The 24182-nt window shown below is 40.6% G+C and overlaps 1 protein-coding gene across 1 annotated transcript; it reads right to left on the bottom strand.

The window, feature by feature from the left end:
* Window positions 1–228: 228 nt before the first annotated feature.
* Window positions 229–23869, bottom strand: LOC128736872 (transcription factor AP-2-epsilon). The gene is made up of 9 exons (XM_053831371.1): window positions 23825–23869; window positions 17231–17464; window positions 17002–17166; window positions 14354–14565; window positions 13652–13661; window positions 1033–1208; window positions 646–910; window positions 411–578; window positions 229–339 (listed from the first exon to the last, which is right to left on the bottom strand). The coding sequence occupies exons 1-9, from the start codon at window positions 23867–23869 to the stop codon at window positions 229–231; spliced, it is 1386 nt and encodes a 461-aa protein (XP_053687346.1).
* Between the last annotated feature and the right edge of the window lie 313 nt (window positions 23870–24182).

Genomic DNA, 24182 nt, shown 5'->3' with positions numbered 1-24182 from the left:
TGTGTTTATTCTTTCCTTTTATACATCACAATACTTGCGGTTGGCTTTTTACAAAGTTAGGGGCAACAAACCAGCGAAGCGCATTTGCTGCTTAGTCGGTTGTGGTGATATTCTGCTGCCTTCGTTATTAATAATAATCATCCGTAACCTCCATTCTCCCCAAAAAAACAAACTGGCTGAATTCGACTAAAATCGTTCAATTTTAGTGAACAGATAATTTTATAACTGTCATTTCTTGTCGTTGTCCATTTTGTTTTTGTCTAGGGATGAGGTCACCATACTTCCGCCGTTTCCGGGATACATTTTATCTAGGTGCTTGATGGATTCGTTGAGGAAGTTCTGAAAAAAAAAACAAAAGAAAATAAAGTTTCAGTTCTGAGTTTGCGAGATTTGTTGCTAACTAAAAGTACCTGAATAGCTGTCAGAGCTGCAACAATGGCGGGCGAACCAAAACCATGTGAAATGAGTGAAAAGTGCGTAAGATGTCGCTGTATCGAGGGATCCAAAATGTGTTGCGGCCGAGTGTTACACAGCGGAGACCGATCTTGATTCAGTAGATCCATAAGTTCTTTTGTAATCTGTGACGAAAGAGTATTGATAAATGCAACTGACTAAATTGGGACTAACGCTGTGCTGAAACCATACCTGTTTGGTATTGATGAGCAGTTCTTTCCGTCGGTATGATTCCTGCGGTTCCGAGTACTGTCGGGACAGGTACTCGGCAACCTGACGCGCCGGGAATTCGGTTTCGCAGACGTAGCCGAAATCGCGCGCCAAATGGATTGCTTCGCCTTCCACCAGCGAGGTTAGTAGTGTTACGTTGGCCGCTTTGCGTCTTCCTGCCGGCAGATTGAGACCGATTTTCTCCAACTTTTCCCTCAGCAGCCGGCCTCCGTTTTTACTCTTTGCCCTGGCGGGTTACGAAAGGAAAATAAATTAACGTGATTTTTCGCAGTTTGTCTAATTTAAATACTGCGTGGGAGGGAGATTTTAATTGCTCGAGCGTTTTGTAATGAAGGAAGAAAGTCTTACCGTCTTAGGACACCGCCAAGCAGAGACGCGTTGAGACATTCGGGTGGCGCGAGGCGTCGCTGCACTTCCGCGACCGTCACTTTGTATTTGGAGGTGCTGGAAAGGAGACTGAGCCGGCCGGGAACGGAGCAGAACACGTCCGACGGGGAACCGATGTTCATTTGGCTGCTGTCCTTCTTGATGTCGGCGATGGGAAAGTCTAGTGGGTAGAAAGCAACAAAAATGGTTTTATTCTGGAAATGGAGCGCTTTTGTTTTGAAATATGTTAGTCAAATATAAGCATATTTTATTGACGCTGACATGTAGAAAGAGCAATTTGAATTTTTAGAACAGAAATTAGGACTAAAACCGCTTCCAATGTATCTGATTTATTGTTTTTTTGCAGTCCAGTTTAAAAAGGCCTTGAAGAAAGGCTTTTAAATCCGTGAGAGTTGTCTTGGTTACCTACTTCAGTTATTTAAACAAACTGGTGTGGCGGATTTATGATTGAAATTAATTTTATCAATCACTAAGGAGTGACAAAATTATTATCCTTTCGTAGAATAATTTCGACAGTGGTGAATGTTTCTTCTCGTATCGGGTTAATTTTCTAAAGTGTTCCGAGTGTGCATGTTAAATAACAGTGAAATGATACAATATTTATTTATTTTTTTTTTTAATTCTATATTAGAGAGGTTTTCAGCCTGCGGCTGGTTCGCCTCTTTAATATTTATTTCTTCAAGATTTGAAGAAGCCAAAGTATGGTGCCTAGTAAATATTTATGGAGTAGTCTAAAAAGTTCTTCCAAATTTGAGGCCAAAAACGCAATGGGAAATAAAGGATTTAACGTCCAATGCTTTGAGTTGCAGAATTTTTTTTGTTTCTAGCTGAGAATTTCTAACAGGTTAGTGCTTTATTTTTTTTAATCGTTTTTTGAAAATGTTCGGTTTGGGAGCCACTAAGTTAATACGTTTAACTATACATAGAGAGACTTAGTGCCTCTAACTGTACATTAATCTATTTATTAAGAATGATCTTATTCTGATTTAATTAGCTTTAGTGAATGTGTAACTATGGATGGTCAAAAGACTTCAATAGTACAAAAGCGTCAATTTTGAAATGAACAGAAATATCAGTAACTGAAATTTCTTCATTCAAGCAATCCTTCAACTTCCGAACTTCAAGAAATCCATTTTAATAATTGCCACCTCCAATAATAAACATCACTTTGACGGGAATTCAAACAGCAGGCAGCGAAAAACAGATATCAAAAAACGGGAACCGACTCCGAGCGTAGTGAACGCATTTCTGCACACCGGTGCGTCGGCTTGCTGCGTCTTTTTTTTTTCTTTCGCAAGGGATCGGTGTAGAATGACGAAATAATAAACAACTCCCGAATATGACACCTTCTCGCAGGAGACTCCCTCTCGGCAGCACCTTTTTAGGTCTACCACCGACCGACCGGTGCCACAATACCTACATATTATTATTATTTATGTTGCAGGCGCAGAGAGCCGCGCGCACCGTTCGTTGTTGCGTTGCCGGTCGCGCCGAAAACTTCAGGAGGTCGACCGGGAGAAAAACATGGCTCAATTGTCGAATGGCACTTCCGAGCTTCGGATTACAATTTACAATACATCTTTGTGTACACTTTAACAGCTTTTTTTTGTACATGCTGCTTTCCTTTTGGCATTCATTCGATGGCTAATAATCGGGTCTCCCTCTGTGATTTACCCTGCCCGCCACCATAACGGAGAGAACTTTACGGTGATGTCTGTATTAGCCTGACATTGACGCAAAGTTCTTCGATTAATTAGCACCTCTTTTTTCGCTGATGTCGTTTGGAACCCTGCCCACCTCACACCAGTATCACCTTTTACTTAGTTTTTACAATTGAACCGATTTTATCGTGTCTGGACGGAAGACGTTGCGTGCTTCCTAACGATCTGATTGAATAGGATTAGCACGTCGATCAGCTTGTTGGGAAAGCATTACACCACTCGTCAAACTGAAAATTTCCCGGTTCAAACTCCGGATTACATTAATTTTTTTGAGAATGCATTAACCTAATAAATCCAACAAATTGGTGTTCCGTTTTGGTTAAAACGGTCAATGAATGGATTAGGTTACACACAAAAATTTATTAATTCAAATTTGTTTCAGTAAAGCGGTGTTATCTTGCCAGTTGATCGGTACAGCAGGTCCCAAGCGATAGTATCGCGATCGCTTTTTTACAGTGATCATGTTTCCATTCTTTCATTTTCACTCTTCACACTAGTTGCACTGGCAGTAGCGCAGCGTGCAATAGTTACGAGGCTATAGGTATGTGCCTCTCGGTCACCATAAATACCGTATAGAGATTAGTGACCAACAGCCGGTCGGGTCAGCAATCAGCATTTACGGAGATCATCACCCATAGATAGGAGAGCGTCATCCCATAGGAAGTGGTTGACAAAGTGAAGAGGTCTGCACAAATCCGACTCGATCCGGGGCTTCATAGATGACAGTATTAGTATGCTAATGAGATCTTCATCGTCCGTTTTAGGTTCGCTACCTGATGCGTGCACCCGTAAAGTGTGTAGCCATATAGCCTCATTGGTACTCTTTATAATCCCATTATAATGGTAACTTCCTCACTTGGCATACATCCGATTGGCGGATGAATTAATATGCGTTTTATATGCTTAGTTACACCGGGCGGGCTAGTGGGTATTCCGCTGGAAAGCGGAATTAAATCATTATCAAAAAAAGGCGCCTCATTTAGAGACCTTTGGATATTGTTTCTGGCCAACATACGAGTTTTGTGTCTGAAAATTTGTAACTGATTAAGTTAAGATTATGAATTTAAGTCAATTAATATAAATCCTTTCCTCGTGCATGGAACATGTAAGTTGATTTTAACTAAATTTTATTTGTGAATGTATTTGTTATATTCTTACGACTATGTTCTGGTTGATGGCCGGCACTTCTCTGATGTCACAGACGTGCGATCCTTCCGGGGACCGAACGTCGACTCGGACCACTATCTTGTAGTAAGCAAGATCCGCGCCCGGTTGTCCAATGTATTCTAATCAAAACTAATGAGGAAAATACGACTCTCGGAAGACTGATGAGCCGATCGGTGAACAACTTGGAGAGAACAATGGAGCCATATGCACGACGCGATCAGTACTACAGTGCGAGAAGTGTTGGGTATTACTGCTGCAGCCACTTCTAGTGAGTAGTTTGACGCAGAATGCCAACGAGTGACTGATGAGAAGAATCGAGTCAGAAGTTACATATTGGCTGCAACTGTTACACTCTGTGGTTACACGTCAGAGTAGAGAGAGATACTGAGATGCTAGAGCTACCGAAAAGAGACTTCACCGTCGTAAGAAACGCCAGCACTGGAATCGCGTTCTTGCGGAGGCGGAGAACTGCTTCGAGAGGCACGATACGAGAAGCTTCTTAAATATGATCAACAGAATCAGTAACCGGACTAGGGCTGTCGGTATTGGGCGCTTTTGGTGAAAACCGGTATTTCGGTATTGGCGTGGAAAATACCGGTAATACCGGTAAAAAACCGGTATTGGCAGATTATTCGAAATCAAGAGAAATGTCGATGTTTTTCAATAAATCTTTTCTTTTTGAAACTTTAGCTTCAGTATTGTTGCTTAGCAAAGTAGAATTTAAGCAGATATAATACTCTTAGCGATTTAGTTCGCTTACTAGAACGAATTTTATTGCCAACACTTCCAATAATTGAAAAAATTTCCGCTTTCATCGATGTCTGGCGAACGGCTCTAAGCACATCAGGAATTTTCCTTCCATTTCTTCAAATTTATAGTAGGGAAACCCGCCTTTAATTATTTACTAAATATCTTGTATTGTAGCTTCCAGCATAATTAATACCCCGGTCTCCTACAGCCTCTCAGCAATTTTTTCTCTATCCCCAAACCGGAACTCCTGCACAACGTCATCCTCTTCATCATCGTTCACAAACACAAATACCTTCTCTTCTTTTTTATCAATCCCACTATTCGAAGATAGTGAGATGCAGATTTCATCTCCTTGTTTAATCATTGTATCACTCAAAAGACTTGAAAAATATTCCAAATTCTTTACTGGCAGATCCTTTGATGGCAAGAATGCCCAAAAAGCGCAAAGATCCCCGTATTCTGATCAGAATCCGGCATCGTCGAAACAAATAAATGAAGCTAACTTTCCCTTACCTTCGCTTCATACTGAAGCGACATGTTTCATTTGTTGAACAGAACGTTTCAAGCAAGTTTCAGCTGAAGCTACTGACTATGTCAAATGACGACGATTGACAGTCAGGCACCATTTGTCGATGTTGTGTAGATTAATCATAATATGCGTTAAATTGTAGGAAATGTTACTCAAAATCAATTCAATTGCATTCAAAGTCTAAGCTGAACTTTTTCTGACTTTTTGATAGAGAAATACAAATGAAACTTTAAAACCGGTCGTCATGATGAAGTGACAATCGTTTCAATGACGCTGATTGAAGCCAGTTTTGAAACGAAGCGGCGCTGCTTATGTTGAAACTGAAGCTTCATTACTTAATTGTTGAATAACAATTTACTATTGTAAGTGACGTTTCTGGGCCCTGATCTTGTTTCCTAAATTCGTTATTTGAGTGCTTCGAATAATTTGGAGGCTTTTGAATATCAAGCTGTTCAAAAATAAATTGAAACGCGACGTATGGCTCATACAATAAAACATTTTTACAGCAAAGTTACTCTACTGTACCTTAAATGGATTCAAGAGCTATAATTATTTGACCCACAATTTCACTCTCTTCACTGTTAGTAGTCGAAGAATCTCGTCGGCATTAACACCAAGTTGTTTTTCTAAGAGTATATTTTCTTTTACCAAATATAGTTCTTATTCGAATAAGGAATTGGAAAAAACAAGCAGATTAGAAAATACCGGTTTTTTGCTTTTCCAAAACCGGTATTTCGGTATCCAAAAATTGGCCGGTATTACCGGTTTCGGTACTACCGGTACTACCGGTTAGACAGCCCTAAACCGGACCGATGCAATCGATTCGATTCGATGCATTGTTGAATGGTGAACAAGATGGAGCAGTCAGCAGAAATTGGATAACGATTGAGGATGATGGACAAGCGAGAGAGCTGAAAAACGACAAAACAGCTGGAAAGGACGGCATCCCCGTCGAACTTCTGAAAGTCGAGAGCGAACGGATGTATTGTGCACTTCATCAGGTTATACTAGAGGTATGGACCAAGGAGGAACTGCCTACGGACTGGTTGGAAGGTCTCATATGCCCTTTTTACGAAAAGGGCCATCGACTCGAATGCAGTAATTACCAAGGCATTACCCTCCTAAATTCTGCATACTAAATTATCTACCGCATTCTGCTTCTCAGAGTGAGGCCGTTGCAGAAAACCTTTTGTTGGCGAATAACAGTGTGGTTTTCGAGAAGGACCATGCTCGATAGACCAAATATTGACCTTGCGACAATTCCTCGATAAATTCCGGAAATTTTATCTTCAGGCACGCCATTTGTGTGTAGACTTCAAAGCGGCGTACGATCTAGTTAAACAAAATAAGGTGTTTCAGAACATGGTTTTCCAATAAAACTGATTAGGTTGATACGTGCTACCCTTGATGGATCAACATCAAGCGTCAGGATAACGGGTGAGACATCGAATTCGTTTGTGACGTTAGATGGTTTGAAGCGAGATGACGGATTATCGAATTTGCTGTTCAACATTGCATTGGAAGGTGCTATTCGAAGGGCAGGCGTGCAGAGAAGCGGTATCATCATCACAAAATTCCATACGCTCCCAGGGTTTGTGGTCGACATCGATATCATCGGTATTAACCGTAGAGCTTAGGGGGGCTCCGTAGCCGCTTTGACAAGCGAGTGGTCGTGGGTTCGAATCTTAGTAGAATCAAGCCATTCCTTGTCAAGTGACTTTAGCATGGGTTCATTCTCAGGCCCCTCGCCTACCCTTCCTTCATGCTGAATGCTTTATTTACCCTCTGAAGCTTCTTGACAGTGCAAATGTCCCTCCTATAGTTAAGTGTACTGGTCAGAGGTACGAATGAGTTCTCGCCAGGGACGGCTATAATATGGGATAGTACTGACAGCGAGTAATAAGTGGGTAAAGTAGATCAAGCTTTGAAGGAAGGGTAAATCCCAATACACACAAGCACGCATAAAATTTAATAAGCATATCGCTCATTCAATAGCGATTATTGCAAAAAGAAATGCAGTGCATGTCATACAGTAAACACCCGGGCGATATCACAATAGATCAACTATACTGGTCGCAGTGATGAGTCCACACATGAAAAAAAAAACCGTAGAGCTGTGGAAGAGGCGTATACACATCTTAAGGACGAAGCTGCGAGGATAGGGCTCATCATAAATTCTACCAAAACAAAATAGGAGGCTGGTAGAGGCGTAGTAGCTCTTCGGATGTTGCAATTGCGGTGGTGATAGATAGGTGATAGCACTTTTGAAGTGGTCGACTAATTTGTGACACCTTTAGTGATATGTGATCACGATGTGAGCCGTGAAGTAAAAAGGCAGACAGCGGCTGCCAATTGGGCCTTCTAGGGATTACGTAGCCAGCTGAGGTCCCGAAGCCTGCAATTCCGTGCAAAACTCGCGCTCTGTAAGACGCTGATTCTCCAGCTGGTACTCTACGGCCACGAAGCTTGGACGTTGATAGAGAGCGACGTGCTCTTGGCGTTTTTGAGCGTAAGATCCTGCGATCAATTTTTGGTGGTATACTAAACGAAGAAGTGTAGCACAGGCGCATCATGAATCTTGGAGTATACAAAATGCGGATATTGTGAAGCGACTAAACACGGCAGGCTACAATGGGCTGGCCACGTAACAAGAATGCCGGATGAAAGACTAGCGAAAACAATATTGAGCAGAGTAACCGACAGAGGCCTAAGACTGCGAGGTAGATCCCGTATGTGCTGGATGAGCGCTGTTGACAAGGATGCCAGAGCAGCGGGTGTAAGGGGCGACTGGAGATCGGCAGCCCAAGGCCGAGAAATGTGGAGACGGCTCCTGAATTCGGCATGGTTTCGATTAGCGGATTGTCGCCGAAAAAGTAAAAGTAAAGTAAATAAAAGTATTCTCAGGTTTCATTAGTAATCAAGCTCCGAGTGTTTTATTGCAGGGGAGTTCAGCATCGCTCGCTTTGTGCCTCGTTCGTTGTAATAACTTTGACCGTAAGAATTGCGTAGTTATAAATTCGGGTCAGCAATTTGAATAGCGTTTTCTAAACGAGAATTCATAATTTAAATGGCACGAATGTTTTTGTAATGGATAAAATGTAATTACCGATGTACACGTCGTTTCGTTGGATCATATCATCTACCAAGATGAGCCCTGATATGTACCTTCTCTTACTAACATAAATCCTATCCCGTGATACTTGTGGAGATGCAGTCCCAGCAAACCACAAATCGTATAATAATGTGTGAAAATCATCTTAAATATCGCTAAACAAACTCGAAATCGTACATAAGGCTTAATAAAGCGCACCCTAGTTTACATTTATTCGTACAAAATGATAGTAACTGATTCACATACGATTTTCGTCACAGAATTGTATAGCGTTATGGAACTAATCATGTTGAGTCGGATTTCATCGTATACAAATACTTATGAATGTGGATTATTTTCATATAACTTGCAGTACGTATATCGCCTCCAAAACAGTACGCATATGCTGGTTTCGTGCATCGAATGCGATTTTTCTAGATATATATCGGTACATAAATCAAATTTGCTACTTTGATATACGTACGAAAATGTTTGCTGGGGTGGTACCCGCGGTCTCTTGTAACAACACGTATTGGACTAATATTCCTTTCTTATCTATGTAATACAGTCTCGTGGTCATCGCCGGTGTCTTTATTGGCAAATTTCCAAAGTATTGAATCAGCAGCACTTCGTATGTAACTTGTTAATATATTAAATATGTTTACCTACTGTTAGATAAACATGTACTTTTATGAAAGCCTGAGACGGAAATATCATTTATAGAAAGGTGCGTCCAACTTACAACACAAATTGAAACAGAAGCGCAAATTTAAAGTTCAATTTTGGTGGTTGAAATGCCAATTATAAACAATTTATAATCTTAACGACAAGATCGACAGAGTCCATTTATGGCAGTCAATATGGCACCAAATATCACCCTTCCTTTCCCTTCTTCAGTGTATCAACATGTTCTATAACTTTTAGAGGCATAAATTACACTAAATACTGAGATTTCTGCACAATTGAAATTCATCACTATATTTTTCCTTTATCGCCGTCGGTTTTTCATTAATTTTTTTCGGCCGCTCTAGTCGTTACATCACACGCGAAACTTAACTTGAGACACAGAAAACTTTAATTTACCACCCAAACAGTTAGCTGGTAAAATATTATAATGATTTTTCCCAAACTGTTGACTTGAATTGATATGAAAAACTTTACTTCGTTTCGATTGCAATTCCGAATCCGCGACCGTCGTTGTTGTACGTTACCAAGGAAACAGATGTATATGTGAAGTGATGCCATATTTACGTTGAACATGAAATTGACCAGTAATTTTCGCTATTAAATTAACGGTCGTAGAGTGTCGAAAATATACTTATAAAATTCACTGATAATAAAATTCAAGGTAAACAGCATTCTATATGATGGAATTACTGTCAGATCTCGTTCAATAGCAAAAATAGATACGCGATTCTACGTTTCATAATTGTTCATAACGGATTATTACCTACTACTAGCAACTCTGTTCTCGTCTTGAAAGAACTGAAATCAGTAAAAAATGCAACTGGACTCTGACGACCTTCACCTTAATGTATGGGTTGGAGTTGGCTCGGTGAGAGGAAATGCGCTCCGTTCCACTTACCCCGTATTCCCACTTGCGCCGGGGTACCTTATTTATGCATCAAAATCATCCTAAGTATCTCTAAAAAAATCGAAATCGTACACAAAGCTTTTTAAAATGCACTCTAGTTTATATTCAATCGTAGAAAATGGTGTCAAATGATTTACATACGATTTTCATCATAGAATTGTATAGCATTATTGAACTAATCATGTGGACTCGGATCTCGTCGTATACAAATACTCTTTAATGCGAATTGTTTACAAATAATCTGTAGTACGCCTATAGCCCGCAAAATAGTACGCACATGCTGGTTGTTTCGTGCATCGAATAAGATTTTTCTAGATGTATATCGGTACATATTTCTCATTTGTTACTTTGATATAGGTACGAAAACGTTTGCTGGGTAGCCACTTGTTTGTCATTTTTGCTTATTTTGTGCGCTCTTTTCGTATTTTCTTTATTAGTTCGTTGTGTTTTGTACCATTTTTATGTTATTTTGTCTAATATTCTTTCAGGAATATCTTTTATTTTTTTTCTGGATTACTAACAAATCTTGATGCTGTAAAAAGAAGCTCTACGAGGACCAAAAGTCACGATTTTTTAAAAAAGTTATATCTGAGAACATTGGAAAATTTCATCTGGAGTTCTCTGGAAAAATTGGGTATTTGAATAACTCTATTTTTTATGTGTGAACTATCATCACCGCGACCACTTTGATACTTTGATCTATTGTGGTGTCGTTCTGTGTGTTTGCTGTATTCTGCCATGTATTTATTTTTGCTGCAATCGCTATTGCGTGCTTTATTATTGAATGTTTATGAGTGTTTGTAAGTATTTTCTGTATTTACCCTTCCTAAAAAGCTTGCTCGCCTCTACCTACTCATTTCTTGCACTACCGTTTTTGGCGAGGGTTGGGGTTCCTCTACCAACAGTACAATAATTATAAGAGTACCTAGCCTATTTGTGCTGTCATGATGCATCAATCGGGTAATATAAAATTAAGCATGAGGCAAGGGTTATAAGGGGGCCTGAGAATTGATCCAAGCTTAAGTCACTCTGTAACTCTGTAACGCCGCTACGGAGCACCGATGTGTATAAAATGCCTGTATATAACATTCTGAAACCCTCTAAAAAGTTTCCAATAATTTTGGAAATTCCGCGAGCACGTCCGGTTCATAGCTTCAAACAAAACACTCAAAGGAACTTAATCTATGAAGAGATTCTCTCTGTGATTTAATGAAACATAAGGTACCATTCACACATCATTGTACACGATGACAAGCATTGGTACAAATCCAACGGCGTCACTGTATTTTCCAATGAATGGAATGCGGCCAGAAATTAAGGTAGATTGAGGAATATTGGTTGACTATAAAGGCCAAACTGAAACAAAAGGGTGGAACTGCCTGCAATCGACGAGAACGAATTTAAGCGAAAATGAAATTTGGCTGTCAAACAAGTGGGAACCAGCTGAGCTGGTGCAAAGGATAATGGACCGTGTTCTGGGAAAAGCTCAAGCAGTGGGTTATGGTAAGAAGTAACACTAAAACAGTGACCTTGTAATAAGTATACAACTCAGTAATATCAGTATTATATACGTTGTAGCCGTCGCGGACCGATTCTGATGAAGCGTGTAGCTTAAGCGCCACTCCTTACGGAGGCTACCGCCAAGATTTATTTGCCCGGATGAGACTGCTTGCTGTGCAAGTCCAGTTGGAATCCTTTCTAAGAAAAGAATCCGAATCGGTCAGCTAGGTACACAAGCTTTAACCAAAAACGGGTGCAAACACCCTAGGAAGTCAACTTAACGAACTAACAAGCTTGCCTTCAAGAATTCTCGATCTATTCATCCCTATCACTAAAGCTTTTATCATCACAGGAACTTATAATACTCACCACCAGACAGCGCTGAACTAAATGGAACTGAACGAATGTTGGTATTTAACATAATCATACCACGAGGCGGACGAGATCGACTAAAGGTGAAAACTAGGGAAATCTTTCAGTGTTCAGTCCTACATAACTCTTAGAAGCCAAGACAGATTGCATTTTCGATAACCGGTTAATGTTATATTCAACTTGGGGTTAGTTTCTAATTCTAGTATGTACAGCTTTTTACAACATAACGATTGCAAACATTTCTCCTCACTATCCTAGCTAGTGTGCGATTTCTCTCTTTATCTACCTTCCTAACTATATTCCAATCTGTCTTCACTGTGCGGGCATGACCTTATCGAACTTTTATCAATGGATCTTATCCCGAGAGTCAAGTCTCACATGATCAATCTTGCACTCCCGGGAGCGAACGCACAAGCGTTTCGGGGACGGTCGTAAACGCGGCAACAATTAGGTTTGAACCAAACTCACGGTACAGCAGGTAAGTCTTGGTGGGTACCCTCAACCCAAGCGGGACTCAACAAAATGGCCGCCTAGCGGCGTCACTTGCCACGTGGCGTCTTCAATGGCCGGCACTTTAATTACGGCATGCGAGAAAACTGAACGAACTCACCGACTTCTCTCTTCTACTCGATGCGATCTGTAGACGGGATCTGCTGCTGCTGACGGAGCTGGCTGACGATCGGTACGAGCAGCTTCAATCGCCGATCACTCAACGCTGTAGCGGGAGATGGTGTTGGCTGGCAGTGATCGGCTTTGTTAAATCACCGTTCACCGAACACGTGCTGATTTTGCGGCCTCTGCCGCCGGGAGGGAACTGCAAAGGCCGGCCGAAAAGGGTTGATTCGGACCGGCAAGTATAAAAAAAGGCAGGTTTGATCTTCCGGGTATTATCCGTGTGGATTCTTAGCCGACGCTGGCTCGACGCTGTAGTAGCGGTTGACGAGCGATGGGGCAACGTGCGGAGAACACGCTCTCGTGCCGTTTCTCCGATTCTGGCGCTAGAGAAGTTTGAGCCGTCTGGCTCGCAGACAAGAAAGGTCATTAGCCCTATGGTTGGGTCATCGCCCTGCACATGTCTCACCTTATACGCTGCTAGCATTTACCCGAATCGGGTTTCGCACACTTTCTTCGCTTCGCACGTTGCCTAGCTATCTAATCTGAGAATTATAAGAAACTTTAGCACCAGAAAACTTCCCTAATTTTAAGCCTGCTACCTTTTCTGTAGCCAAATTTGAATCGCGATAAATCACTTCCACTATGTTCGGCGGTTGGGAATGAAGTGATCATAAGTTTCATCCTCAGAAAAAATAAGGAATCAAGGTACTTGCGGAAGTACCTGGCCGAAACCTCTTCGGGATTACTCGTTAGTTCCTTAACTTGATCTTTCCGATCGTTTTGGCCTACGCAAGTCATCTAGCCTTCCCTTTTCTTCAACTTGACTCGAACGGTTCCTTTTGAACTCGCGTTCGAAGCAATCTCACTCGGGCCACGTTATATATTTTGCTTCGGCTGCCTAAGGGTTCGCGCTTCATCGACCCGGACGCATGGCTGCTATTAGCTTGGACAAAAACCCAACTGGTAAATTTAGAAGTGGTGAATATTGTATGTGATATTTTGCAATACAAGATTCAACTGTTATACTGGCCATTTTATGGTTTGCTCAATACACCAATTCAATTTCAATACGCTAATTTAAATAGCTAAACTTAATATCTTAACTTTATATTGCTGTAACGTGCAACGGTTACAACGTTACATATTTAAAAATAAGAAGCAAAATGCATAAAATTTTTCTCTTAATTTTTAACGCCTTTTTCATTGTTTATTCATGTTTCTGATTGTGAATAGGTTGAAACTATTGATTTTCTGTTGGAATACAATCTTACTGAAAAAGGGGTTAATTTGCGTAAGCGTCGTTTCCCAGATGCCGCCAAAATGTGCCATTTAAACTTGCAAATTGTTAAAATCATTGCAGGTTGTTTTTAATTCTCAGAAAATCTGAAGACCTATAATAACTAGAGTGCAACATATTTGGAATCATGCGTAAACAGAATGCTTACTAAATTTTCATTTCGAAGTCTTGTACATCACGCAACACATGGAATAATAATTTTGAGGCATGATTGCCCAAGTATAGTTTTAGTGAATTACAAAATTTGTCCGTCGCAAGCTTCCATATGTGAAATGCTGTTCTATGCTATTCAATGTACGAGATACGAAAACACGATCTTAATATGTGGAAATGGGGAAACTGTATCAGATTTCCCATTTAGAAATAAGGTTGTTTTAAGAAAAATTAAAATGTTTATATGATTTCCTATATTTTAAATGTTAACTTATGAATTTAAAAATTTATTCTCTGCAATTGCATTTCAAAAGGAATTGGTTTCCGATGCGTAAATTTTATTTTTAACTTTGTGATGAAACTAGCAAGACAACATAAATAAGAGCAGGATTTGTAAAAATATATGCGATTTCGCTTTGATTCATATTTAACGACAGTAGTTTTTGTTATATATGATGATTTTATTTAGAATATTATAAGTTTTCAGGGATACTTACTCTTCAGCAAGGGCAGATCGCTCATGAAGCCGGCATTCTCGTCTATCACCGGATTTTGGCCATCGTCGACGGCACTCTGCAGTGCCTGATGCAACGACAGAGGATCATGCTCGTGGGCTCCTAGCCGCGTCGCGCCGGCTCCACTGCCGATTGAACCGCTGTAATCGCTCCGTCTGTCCGAGTACGGAAACCCGTGCGAGAGCTGCGTCTGTTCGCAGTGAAACAATATGAAACGAGAAAGAAAAACTTATTCGTAAAGCGCGGCAAACTAGGATAGCAGTGGAGAATGTTCGATTTTATATTTGTCGAATTATCCCGCGGGGGTTTCTGGCGAATAGCTAAGCAAACAATCTCAACGATCGGCACATTTTCAGTGAAGGAAGAAAAAAAGAAACTTTTCCGGTGAGAAAGTATGCGGAAAGTTTGTCGCTTCAAATCTGAGCCGAGGCCGAACTCGGGCCGGAGTTGCAACTTGTGGAAGGGATGGCCTGGCTAGCAAGGATGAATACTTGTGAGTCGTCTTAATTTTCTTAATCGCTTTTCAGCCGCGTGTTTGCCATTCTTTTAGAATTTGTTTTAACAAGGTCATTCCGGAAGCCGCACGGAAATTGACTCGAACTTTTTACAGTCTGTAGGCATGCTGCTGCTGATCAGCTGATGACGAATCGTTAAAAGTCATAATTCTGAATCAATATTAGAAATATTTACGAGCGAATTCCATCCTCAAATTGGGTTCAGTCTTATGGCTTCAACATTTATCGTGGTAAAGAGCCCCTGCAGCAGAGGATAGATAGTACCTAATGGCAGTCTTGTTACACAATTTGAATCGATAAACATATGTTTATGAATTTTCCGTCGTTTATGATACGCAAAATTGTTGACATTCCGTTGACTTGCTGGAGACGACCCTCCCGATTTCAAACGGATAACGACGAACCACGCGTGGGTGGAAATGCTTTAGGACAACGACGCGATGCAGGGGAAAAACCCCGTATTTTTGTTCGGGGTTGGGACGATACGGAAGCTGAAGTTCGGAGCTATGCGAATAGCTTCTCTCGTCGGTCGTCGGTGTATTATTTTTCGGTAGTCTGTTGAATGTGGTGGCTGATGTTTTTGCCGTTGCCGTGCTGCTGTGTTACTATTGTTAGCGTTATCTTCGGTACGACAACAAGACGTTGAGCAGAACGCGAGCATCAACCAACCAGTCGGCGAAGGAATCTAGCCATGCTGCTCGGAGTTGGATGGTTGGAAATAGTTGCCTTAGAAGTTTACTTTCTTGGCGAATATGTGAAGAATACCTTCTCTACTTTCTGGCGGAAGGGTAAGATGGAGTAGATCGTTAACTAGATTGTTGTTTGAATTCCGCAGAAACTTGGGGTTGTGTCGTAGGGCAGAATGGACTGACTAGGTACAGTGGGTAAACTAAAGGAATAATCACCTTATTGATTACAATGAAAAATGTATCATTGCATTCACTTTTTCATTTTACTGTGATTGAAATCAAAATAAATCACAATGCGGTAAATTAAGGTTTGATGGCAATTTGGAGTAAATAATGTAGCAATTGAAACTGAAAGTACCATTTGGCACCATCGTCACAACCTTTTTTCAGCTTGCATCTTTTGTCGGGCTAATTTTCGGCACAGCCGAACAAATAAGATTCCGAATACAATGGCTTAATCGCCATCGCATCGCACAATAGACACACAGGTGAAAATCCAATTTCCGGAGATCGATTCAACTGCGGGTGCATCAAATTTTGACCTCGTTCCGTGCGAAAGGACCATTTATTTCAACTGCCACATTCGTTACGACACCTTACCGCGCGGGGGTCTGTCAGTACACGCGAAGCGCCCTCCGAAAGACGGCAAACGGGATGGCATTCTTCGGCGATGGGCCAACTCCACGTGACGTGACACGATCGAGATCACCGCTGCTGCCGTGGGTACGTACGTAGGGTGCTAACAACGTTAGCATGACTTTCGTTTCCCGAGTGGAACCTTTAACGCCACCGTCCGTAGCTGCCAATCAGCCCCGATTAGTCCACGGGAACGAGTTCAATCATCTTCGCTGTCGAAGGCTAATAAATCGACTTTGAAATGGTAACAACAGAGCCACGTGTTGATTTGCAGCAGTCCGGGTGCGTCTCTATTTAATCGATGACGGTTTCACGGACTCCGAACACAGGCGTCAGGTTGAGATGATTTACAAAAATTAATTAACAAAATGCGTGATCTCATGGAGGTGATTTTGGTTTTCTTTTTTTTTTTTGCGTGCCGCTTCTTCCCAGCACCCGTTGCGTTGCCTTCCACCGCCATCGGCCAGGAGCAAATTTTGTTTGAACAAATATTTCATTTTTATTGCTACAATTTGACAGCTGAAGTGCTTGCCGTTTGGTGCTGGATGCTGCGGGCTTCGGCTGGAACAAGGTTTAATGTTGTATAAGTTTTACGAGCTTTTCGGACCCAGCAGTGGAATGATGATTGAAAGTGTGAGATAAAGAAACGAGATTGTTCAACAATGGACAATCGATGCGGAGCGAAATGATACCGAGAGATGAACCCGAGGGCTTTCAAATGCAGTAATTTTGAACTAGAAATATTTTACATTTCGCTAAAGTCGAAATTAGTTTCTGTTTGCTTACCACATGTTGTTGAAGTTCGGATTCTCGATGCGATCGATGAAGTCCCAATTGCTCTTGGGAAGGTCTTAGTCCGGCTAGTTGATTATAGTGATGCAGGGGAGCGTGATGAAGCGAGGATAGCGGTTGGCCATAAGGATCTGTACTCAGGTAATCCAGGCCGTGGTTCTAGAAAAAAAATGGAAACGAAATATCAATTTTGATCCAATTGTTGGATGGGTCAAACACTAACCTGTTGCTGCGGAGGACTCTGCGTGGTATGATGAAAGGGAGGCGGGAAGTAGGGCGGCTGGAAGTCCGACTGCAGCGTTTGGTGGTGCATTGTGGGGCCGGGACCGTGCGAACCTCCGTGACTACCACCGTGCCCGCTCGTCGGCCCGTTGCGGCCTGTGTGACCACCGGTGTGTGTGGTATATGCCGGACTGCCACTCGTCAGTCCTATGCCTCCATGACTAGTAAGCCGCTCCTAGAAAAGAGGCAGCGCGTATGTGGACGGACGGACGGGCATCGTATCGGACCAACGAGAGAAAAAAAAACATGCAAAGATAAACACAGAGAGATAGACCGAGAAAAGAAAGCAGAAATTAGTGCCAATGAATAGGCCAGGTTTATGAGGGTTACAATTTATCAATCAAAATATTTTTTGTCGATGATGACATGTGCTTTTTTGCTCTTTCACAGCTGAGTATGGGATTTTACTATTAGTCCCATTGCGCCTTTCAGTTCTCTTGATCGTTTTGATTATACACAGTTGACTATATGAAACGACCAATAAATTTTATTGGAGAAATTGGAATACACTCACTAGAACCAGCAAAGATTCGATCTCTGTCTTTGAATCCATGGTGGGTTTAATATGGTGAGATTCGAAAACATAAATACTGTTTTATTGGCATGATGGAGTGGTGCAGATATTTATTTTCAATCGATGATAAAAAAGAAAGTGGTTTGCAAAAAATGTGTCTCAGAAAAAGGGTAATTATAAGAGGCTGCAACAAAAAATGGAACGTTTTTTCGGTAATATTGATTTCTGTGCCATTCAGGAGACGTTAACACTCAATTATTACCAGCAATTCATTTTAATGATTATTGATTATAGATAAGGTGGCGCAGCTTGACATCGCGAAGTGTTTTAAAGTTTTTTCTAAGTATGTTTAAAGTAAGGTTATCACCAAGTTCGACTGGTGAGAAACTTGTTTATCCTATATTTGCACATCAATAAAACGGTTCAAACAATCCTTTTTTGCTAGTTTTCAGTGATAATTTGACTGGCTTTAAATATATATAGAACAAGCTGATATTTTATCAAAACATAACTAACAAAATGGTTCATTGGTTCGTATTTTTCCAATGATACAATACATGTTAATTTTTTGCCTCAAATACATACATCGCATCTGGCCGATATGTGGTTTCAAAAAGACGGCGCTACTTGCCGCGTAGTATGGGAAACAATGGACCAATTGAAAGGCGAATTTATTGAACAACCATTCTCTCTTTTTGGATCTATCAATTGACGTGAAGTTTCTGGTTTATACTGTTACCGTTCATATTATCGTTTATCCTCATCTTTTAACGAGCAACGCCTGTTTGATATGGGGCTCTGCATCTCCAATAGCCGGCAACAGGTGGCTTTACTCGTTAGAGGAGTAGGCCCCGGGGAGTCAATATTATAAGGGACTTTAATGAGATCCCAACCGAAAATTTGGTACTGGCTGGAGGAGCGTAATGAAACCACATGTACATGGGCAAATTATAGGTTTAACAACAATTTTACGAAAATCTTGGAACTTTTATTCCAAACCTCAAATTGTCTAATCTTCTCAAATCCTCTATCTGAACTGGAAACGATAGACTGAAGGCTCATCTGCAAAGATCTGTGTATTCTAGAGACATCTACCTACTCAAAAAGACACGTCACCATAAGAGGAAATACAATAATGTTCCGACTTTGTGAGCCTCATGTTAAATTTTGGGCTGACAAAATGGGAAAACTGACTAAATCGGGAAATTTCTTTTTCGATTTTTTTTCAAAATTCAAGACTTAAGACCTTGCAATATCGAAGACTTCTAGTAAAAATTAAATTTTAACCCTCAATTGGTCAACCGAAAGCTCAATGAACCGGGAACAGCACACTGGTCCAGAACCTTTTTTGGGGCACATTAGCTTTGAGCGAGAAAACTTTGTATTAGGTTTATGGAACCTTTGGAAGAATTTCTTTAAATTAAAATTCCAGCGGAATTCAAATTTTGATTAATATCCCTAAAAGTGCAATAAAAAATTTATTTTTTTTCAGTTTCAATATAACACATTGATGTGTTCTGTAAAGTTTTACAGCATATTACAAGAAATTTTGCTGAAGACAGTAACCTTCTATCTCTACAGCAAAGATAGAAAAATTCTATTTTTCATAAATGAAAAATCGTTAAAATTAGTTATTCTATTTTAGCTGTTTTTGTAGTTGTTGTATGACGTTTTCCTGTTTCACAAAGTTGTACAAATAGTAAAAATACACAATATTGCTGAATATAGTATACGTCTACCTTTACTTGCTTAGAAATTATAGAACTTTTACTATCCCTATAATACCCCTATAATACCCTAATTTTGACCCCGAATTACTCTCAAGAAGGCATCATTTTATTCAAAAACTCTCCCCAGAGAATCAGAATAGTTTCAAGCAGGCTGAAAAGTTTTATAAATCATGTTTAAAAGCACAAAAGTTATACAAAATTTATAGGCTGACCAAATCGGGATAAAAAGCTGATAAAATCGGGGATAGACAAAATCGGAATATTACTGTATAGCCATATTTCAGTGAATTAACAAACCTTGAAAAGTTGGTGCACAGGGTGAGTAGTAATAACTGTCAGTGTTGTTTGGACGAGCTTAATTAGAAAAGGGTTAATCACAGACGTGTCTGAATATTTTTCGTTTAGAGTGTATTCACATGTCAACACGGCATGCAAGTTTGTTTCGAATTTTTATTCTTTTAAGAGTCGTGATAATCATGGATGTAAAAAGGAAACTTGCGAAAAACCTGTTTTTGAAAATTTCACGACCGTCTGATATTTTAAAGAAGCTGAGGCCACTTGGAATAAACGAAAGGTTTATCTTTCGTATCATCAGCCGATACGAGGAAACCGGTTCTTGGAAAATACTCCCCAAAGCTGGCCGTAAACTCACTGTAAGGCCACCGGAAGCCACCAAACGAGTCAGAGTGAATTCGACGAAAACCAGATCAGTCTGGGTGGAGCGACGGAGGGACGGTTCGAACCCCTTACACCCCCCCCCCCCAGAAGAAAATTTGTTTTGCACTTTCAAGTTTGAAATTTTACTGCTAGCTGTTCAGAGCACTTGAAAATTTACGAGGCTGGTTTTATGATACTTGTCCTCGTTGTCAGCAACTTAGAGCCTGGGTGGTTCGTACTGTTTTAAGCTTCATTCATCTCGATCTTGAGTTTCGTCCATTTTGCAGACTTCCATGAGGTCGCATTTCTTTTATTAAAGAAATAAAAAAATGTGCCGGCTTTTGCCAAATAAACGTTGGTAATCTCCCCAAGCTGCGTGTGTTAGCCTTGATTCATACACATCCGTCACTCTCTGCTTTTAGTTTGTACTCCGCCAAATATCGTCCGCAAGGGCGCGTATGTCTTCCGTGAGCATTATCAAATCCATAAAAACTATCGCTCTAATACGGGTTTGTACATTTTGGCTTCTTAAGGCAGTTTATGTCGCTTGATCGTAGCGTTTTGCGCTAAGCTAAGCTCTAACAAAGCTCACTGTTCTGCTTAAACACGCCGCTGGATCTCTTTATTACGTACTCATCTGCCGCTTCTGATTCGTCGCCGTCAACGATTACCGTCCGCAAAAGGCGCATGTTTGTCTTGTTCGAGCCTCTTCCATTCATGTATTTGGTCTTCGACATGTTTATTTCAAGTCCAATCCCCCTAGCCTCCATTTTCAGTTTAACGCAAATGGCCTCCACCGTGGCAAAGTTTCTGGCTGTAATATCAACCTGTGAATCACCTGCCTAGCAAAAAAGTTTGTTACCTTTACTGAAAATCAAACCTCTCGTTTCGATATCTGCTTGTCGGATCACCCCCTCAAGAGCGATGTTGAAAAGTATACGAGATAAGCTGTCAGCTTGTCTCGACCCTCACCGCATCTCGAAGAGACTAGATGGTCTGGGCTCCAACAGCCTCTCCCAGCCGAGATTCGAACATACAACCCATGTCGATGCCAACTGCGAGGTAAAATTTTAACAATCGTCTTCTTGTATTATACTTTGTTAAATGAAGAACTCTCAATTTTAACCAAAATAGGTTTTAACTGAAAAACCTTTCTCCACCCCTAGGAAACATATCTGGCTACGTCCGTGATCTGGACGTGAGATGGCCAAGGGACTGGGAATTTAGCAGTCAACCATGAAGAATATTTTGAAAGATAGATCAACTTCGTGTTTTTGTTTTGACCTTGAAATGCGATCAGGCATATAAGGTTGGTCTATCCCTAGGAACGGAGCCTTCAACCCAAAGATCGGCGTTGAGAATCGCGGCGAACACGCTAACGGACGAACAACGACACGTGCAGTACCTTGAACAGTTTCGTCGTCTTCCCGGTTAGTAAAAATCACTTCGATTACAATTGATCGAGAAAGAGGCACAATTTGTGTGTCTATAAATAACCCAACCCACCCAGATTAATCAAGGGGGTTGTGCAGTCTCCTTTTGCACCAGCGAGCCACATGCCCTGGTGGGTGTTGTGAGTTCGAATCCGGTTTTATTTCCAGATTATAGCTTGGTTTGACCCATGCAGCTTCCAGCATTGGACAAGAGGTATAGGAGTCACAACGACTACTTGTTAAGCGCAGCTACTAATAACTCCCCCCCCCCCCCCCACTCTCAGCTTTTCGCTCTTTCTCCTTCATTCTAAATTTCATTACATTCTTCTACCGTCCCTTCGTCAATTGTAAAAGCACTACCGTTTCAAAAAATATTAATTTTTAAAGATGTTCTTCGACTGAACTTCGACTTCATACGGATGCACAGTTTGACTGAAAAGCAGAAGGTTGTAAGAGTCGAAAGATTTTGGCAGCTACGTACGCGGCATGGTGATTGTGCAATTCTGTTCTCGGACGAAAAAAGGTTCCTGCTACAGGATCACCACGACCAACAAAATGATCGGACATGTGCAGCACGGCTTTTTGATGTTCCTCGGGTCAAACTGGCTGTTCATAGGTCCCAGAATGTTTTCAGGGTGAAGGTATGGGAATGTTTCTCCAAAAATTTGAAGGTTCAATTGCTGTTCACTGAGCTTGGTATTAAAATCAACACAAAAATATTGCCTCGATAATGTTTTGAAGAATCATTTGCTTCCCATCATCAAAAAACACTACAAGAATACACCACACTGCTTCCAACAAGATTCTGCACCGTCTCACCAGACGAAAAATCACAGGCTTAGTGTAAGAACATTGTTCCGGATTTTATTTCTTCGAAAGAGTGACCTGCCTCTTCGCCTGATTTGAATCCTCTCGACTTCTATGCATGGGTTTACATGCTAGGCAAACTAGGGAACACCACACAATTTACTGTGGATACTTTCAAGTAACGTTTGGGCAGATTTGGGATGAAATGCCTCAGGATATAGTGCGTGTCAGCTGTGACGCTTTTCAACAATGATTGCGACGGGTAATTAAAACAAAGGAAGAAAGATTAGAATTGGTCTGTTTTAAAACAAATGTAAATTAAGTTTACTTTACTGCCAGTTATTACTACTCACCCTATTCTAAATATACCAAAGATTTCCTAGATTTTGTATTTTGTATTTTGTATTTTGTATTTTGTATTTTGTATTTTGTATTTTGTATTTTGTATTTTGTATTTTGTATTTTGTATTTTGTATTTTGTATTTTGTATTTTGTATTTTGTATTTTGTATTTTGTATTTTGTATTTTGTATTTTGTATTTTGTATTTTGTATTTTGTATTTTGTATTTTGTATTTTGTATTTTGTATTTTGTATTTTGAATTTTGTATTAGTTTATTATTGTTAAAATATCTAATCACTACTTATTAGAGGTTGAAGAAAAAGTATGAGTAGATGATAATTTTTCCATACTTTTGTATGATGTTTTGTTTCAAACGCTACTGCTATTCGCAAACAAGTTATTCATTTGTTTGAAAATGTTACAAAACCAACAGGATCAATATTAGTACTTAATAGTGATAAAAAAGAAGGCCAAATAACAATAAACTGTAAACCTGCGAAAAGACATTGGTCTGGCAGAATGAATTGCTTCGCTAAACACTAAAAATAGCAATAGTTTTCCCCGTGTAAAGCGTATTTGCAGAAGGCCTAATGCTGAAAATATTTTTATTGATAGTATAATTTTAGCGCTCTATCCCCGAATCCAACTTGAAGCCTAATCGAATCGAGACGTCGCGACGGTTGCGTCAGTCAAAAACTCCCAAAACGATAGTTTTATTGGGGCTAACTTTCAGTGAGAAATTTGTGCGGCCTGTGCACATGCGAATTTTGGCACAAGTTCCGCTGTTAAAACATTTCGAATCTCGATCCGTATTAGGCGATCATGTCGTAAAAAGTTACAACCGCTCGGGGAGCTGTCCCCTGAATGAAGGTTGCTAGAAAATTAGCTGTTGGTCGCCGCTCACTTCCGGTGTCAGTTTCGGATCAGCACTGATATCGGCAGTTTGCAGGAAAATGGCACTGATCTTAATTAGAGTGTTCATTGTTTATAAATGCACCTGGTGAGAAGCTGTTTTCGAATCGTAAAATATTTCGTTTATTGGAGCGAATATACCTGCACTTCGATAACGGATGACATGTCGACGTAAGCCAAAGCCATGTTTTCGGCCGTTGAATTCACGTTGTTTCGTGCCACCGATGATTGCCGCGTTGGCTGGTTTGGTTTGTGCGCGAATTCCGGTTAACTACTCACACGGGGTTTCACCACTTTGCTTCTTTGGTATTTCGGAACTCGTTACGTCGTTAATTTCCACTCACAGTACCATCAATTTTGAGCAGTGTCAACATGGTCGTTTGTTTTACAGCTCGTGCCATTTTAACATTTCATTCACCGAGCGACGGACCCGAGATCGTTCCGGTCACACTTTTAGAGACAATTGTGCCCGGACTGAGTCGTTGGATAGTACAATCAA

Source organism: Sabethes cyaneus, chromosome 2, assembly GCF_943734655.1.
Source record: "Sabethes cyaneus chromosome 2, idSabCyanKW18_F2, whole genome shotgun sequence".
NCBI lineage: Eukaryota > Metazoa > Arthropoda > Insecta > Diptera > Culicidae > Sabethes > Sabethes cyaneus.
This window is presented reverse-complemented; position numbering and strand designations above follow the sequence as displayed.

What these genes read in the sequence shown, in the direction of transcription:
- LOC128736872 (XM_053831371.1), bottom strand. Translation starts at nt 23,869, where the DNA reads ATGGCTTTGGCTTACGTCGACATGTCATCCGTTATCGAAGTGCAG. An exon ending in CTTGGCGGTGTCCTAAGACG is followed by an intron (nt 911 to 1,032) that starts GTAAGACTTTCT and finishes GTAACCCGCCAG; the next exon opens with GGCAAAGAGTAAAAACGGAG. An exon ending in TGCTCATCAATACCAAACAG is followed by an intron (nt 579 to 645) that starts GTATGGTTTCAG and finishes CTTTCGTCACAG; the next exon opens with ATTACAAAAGAACTTATGGA.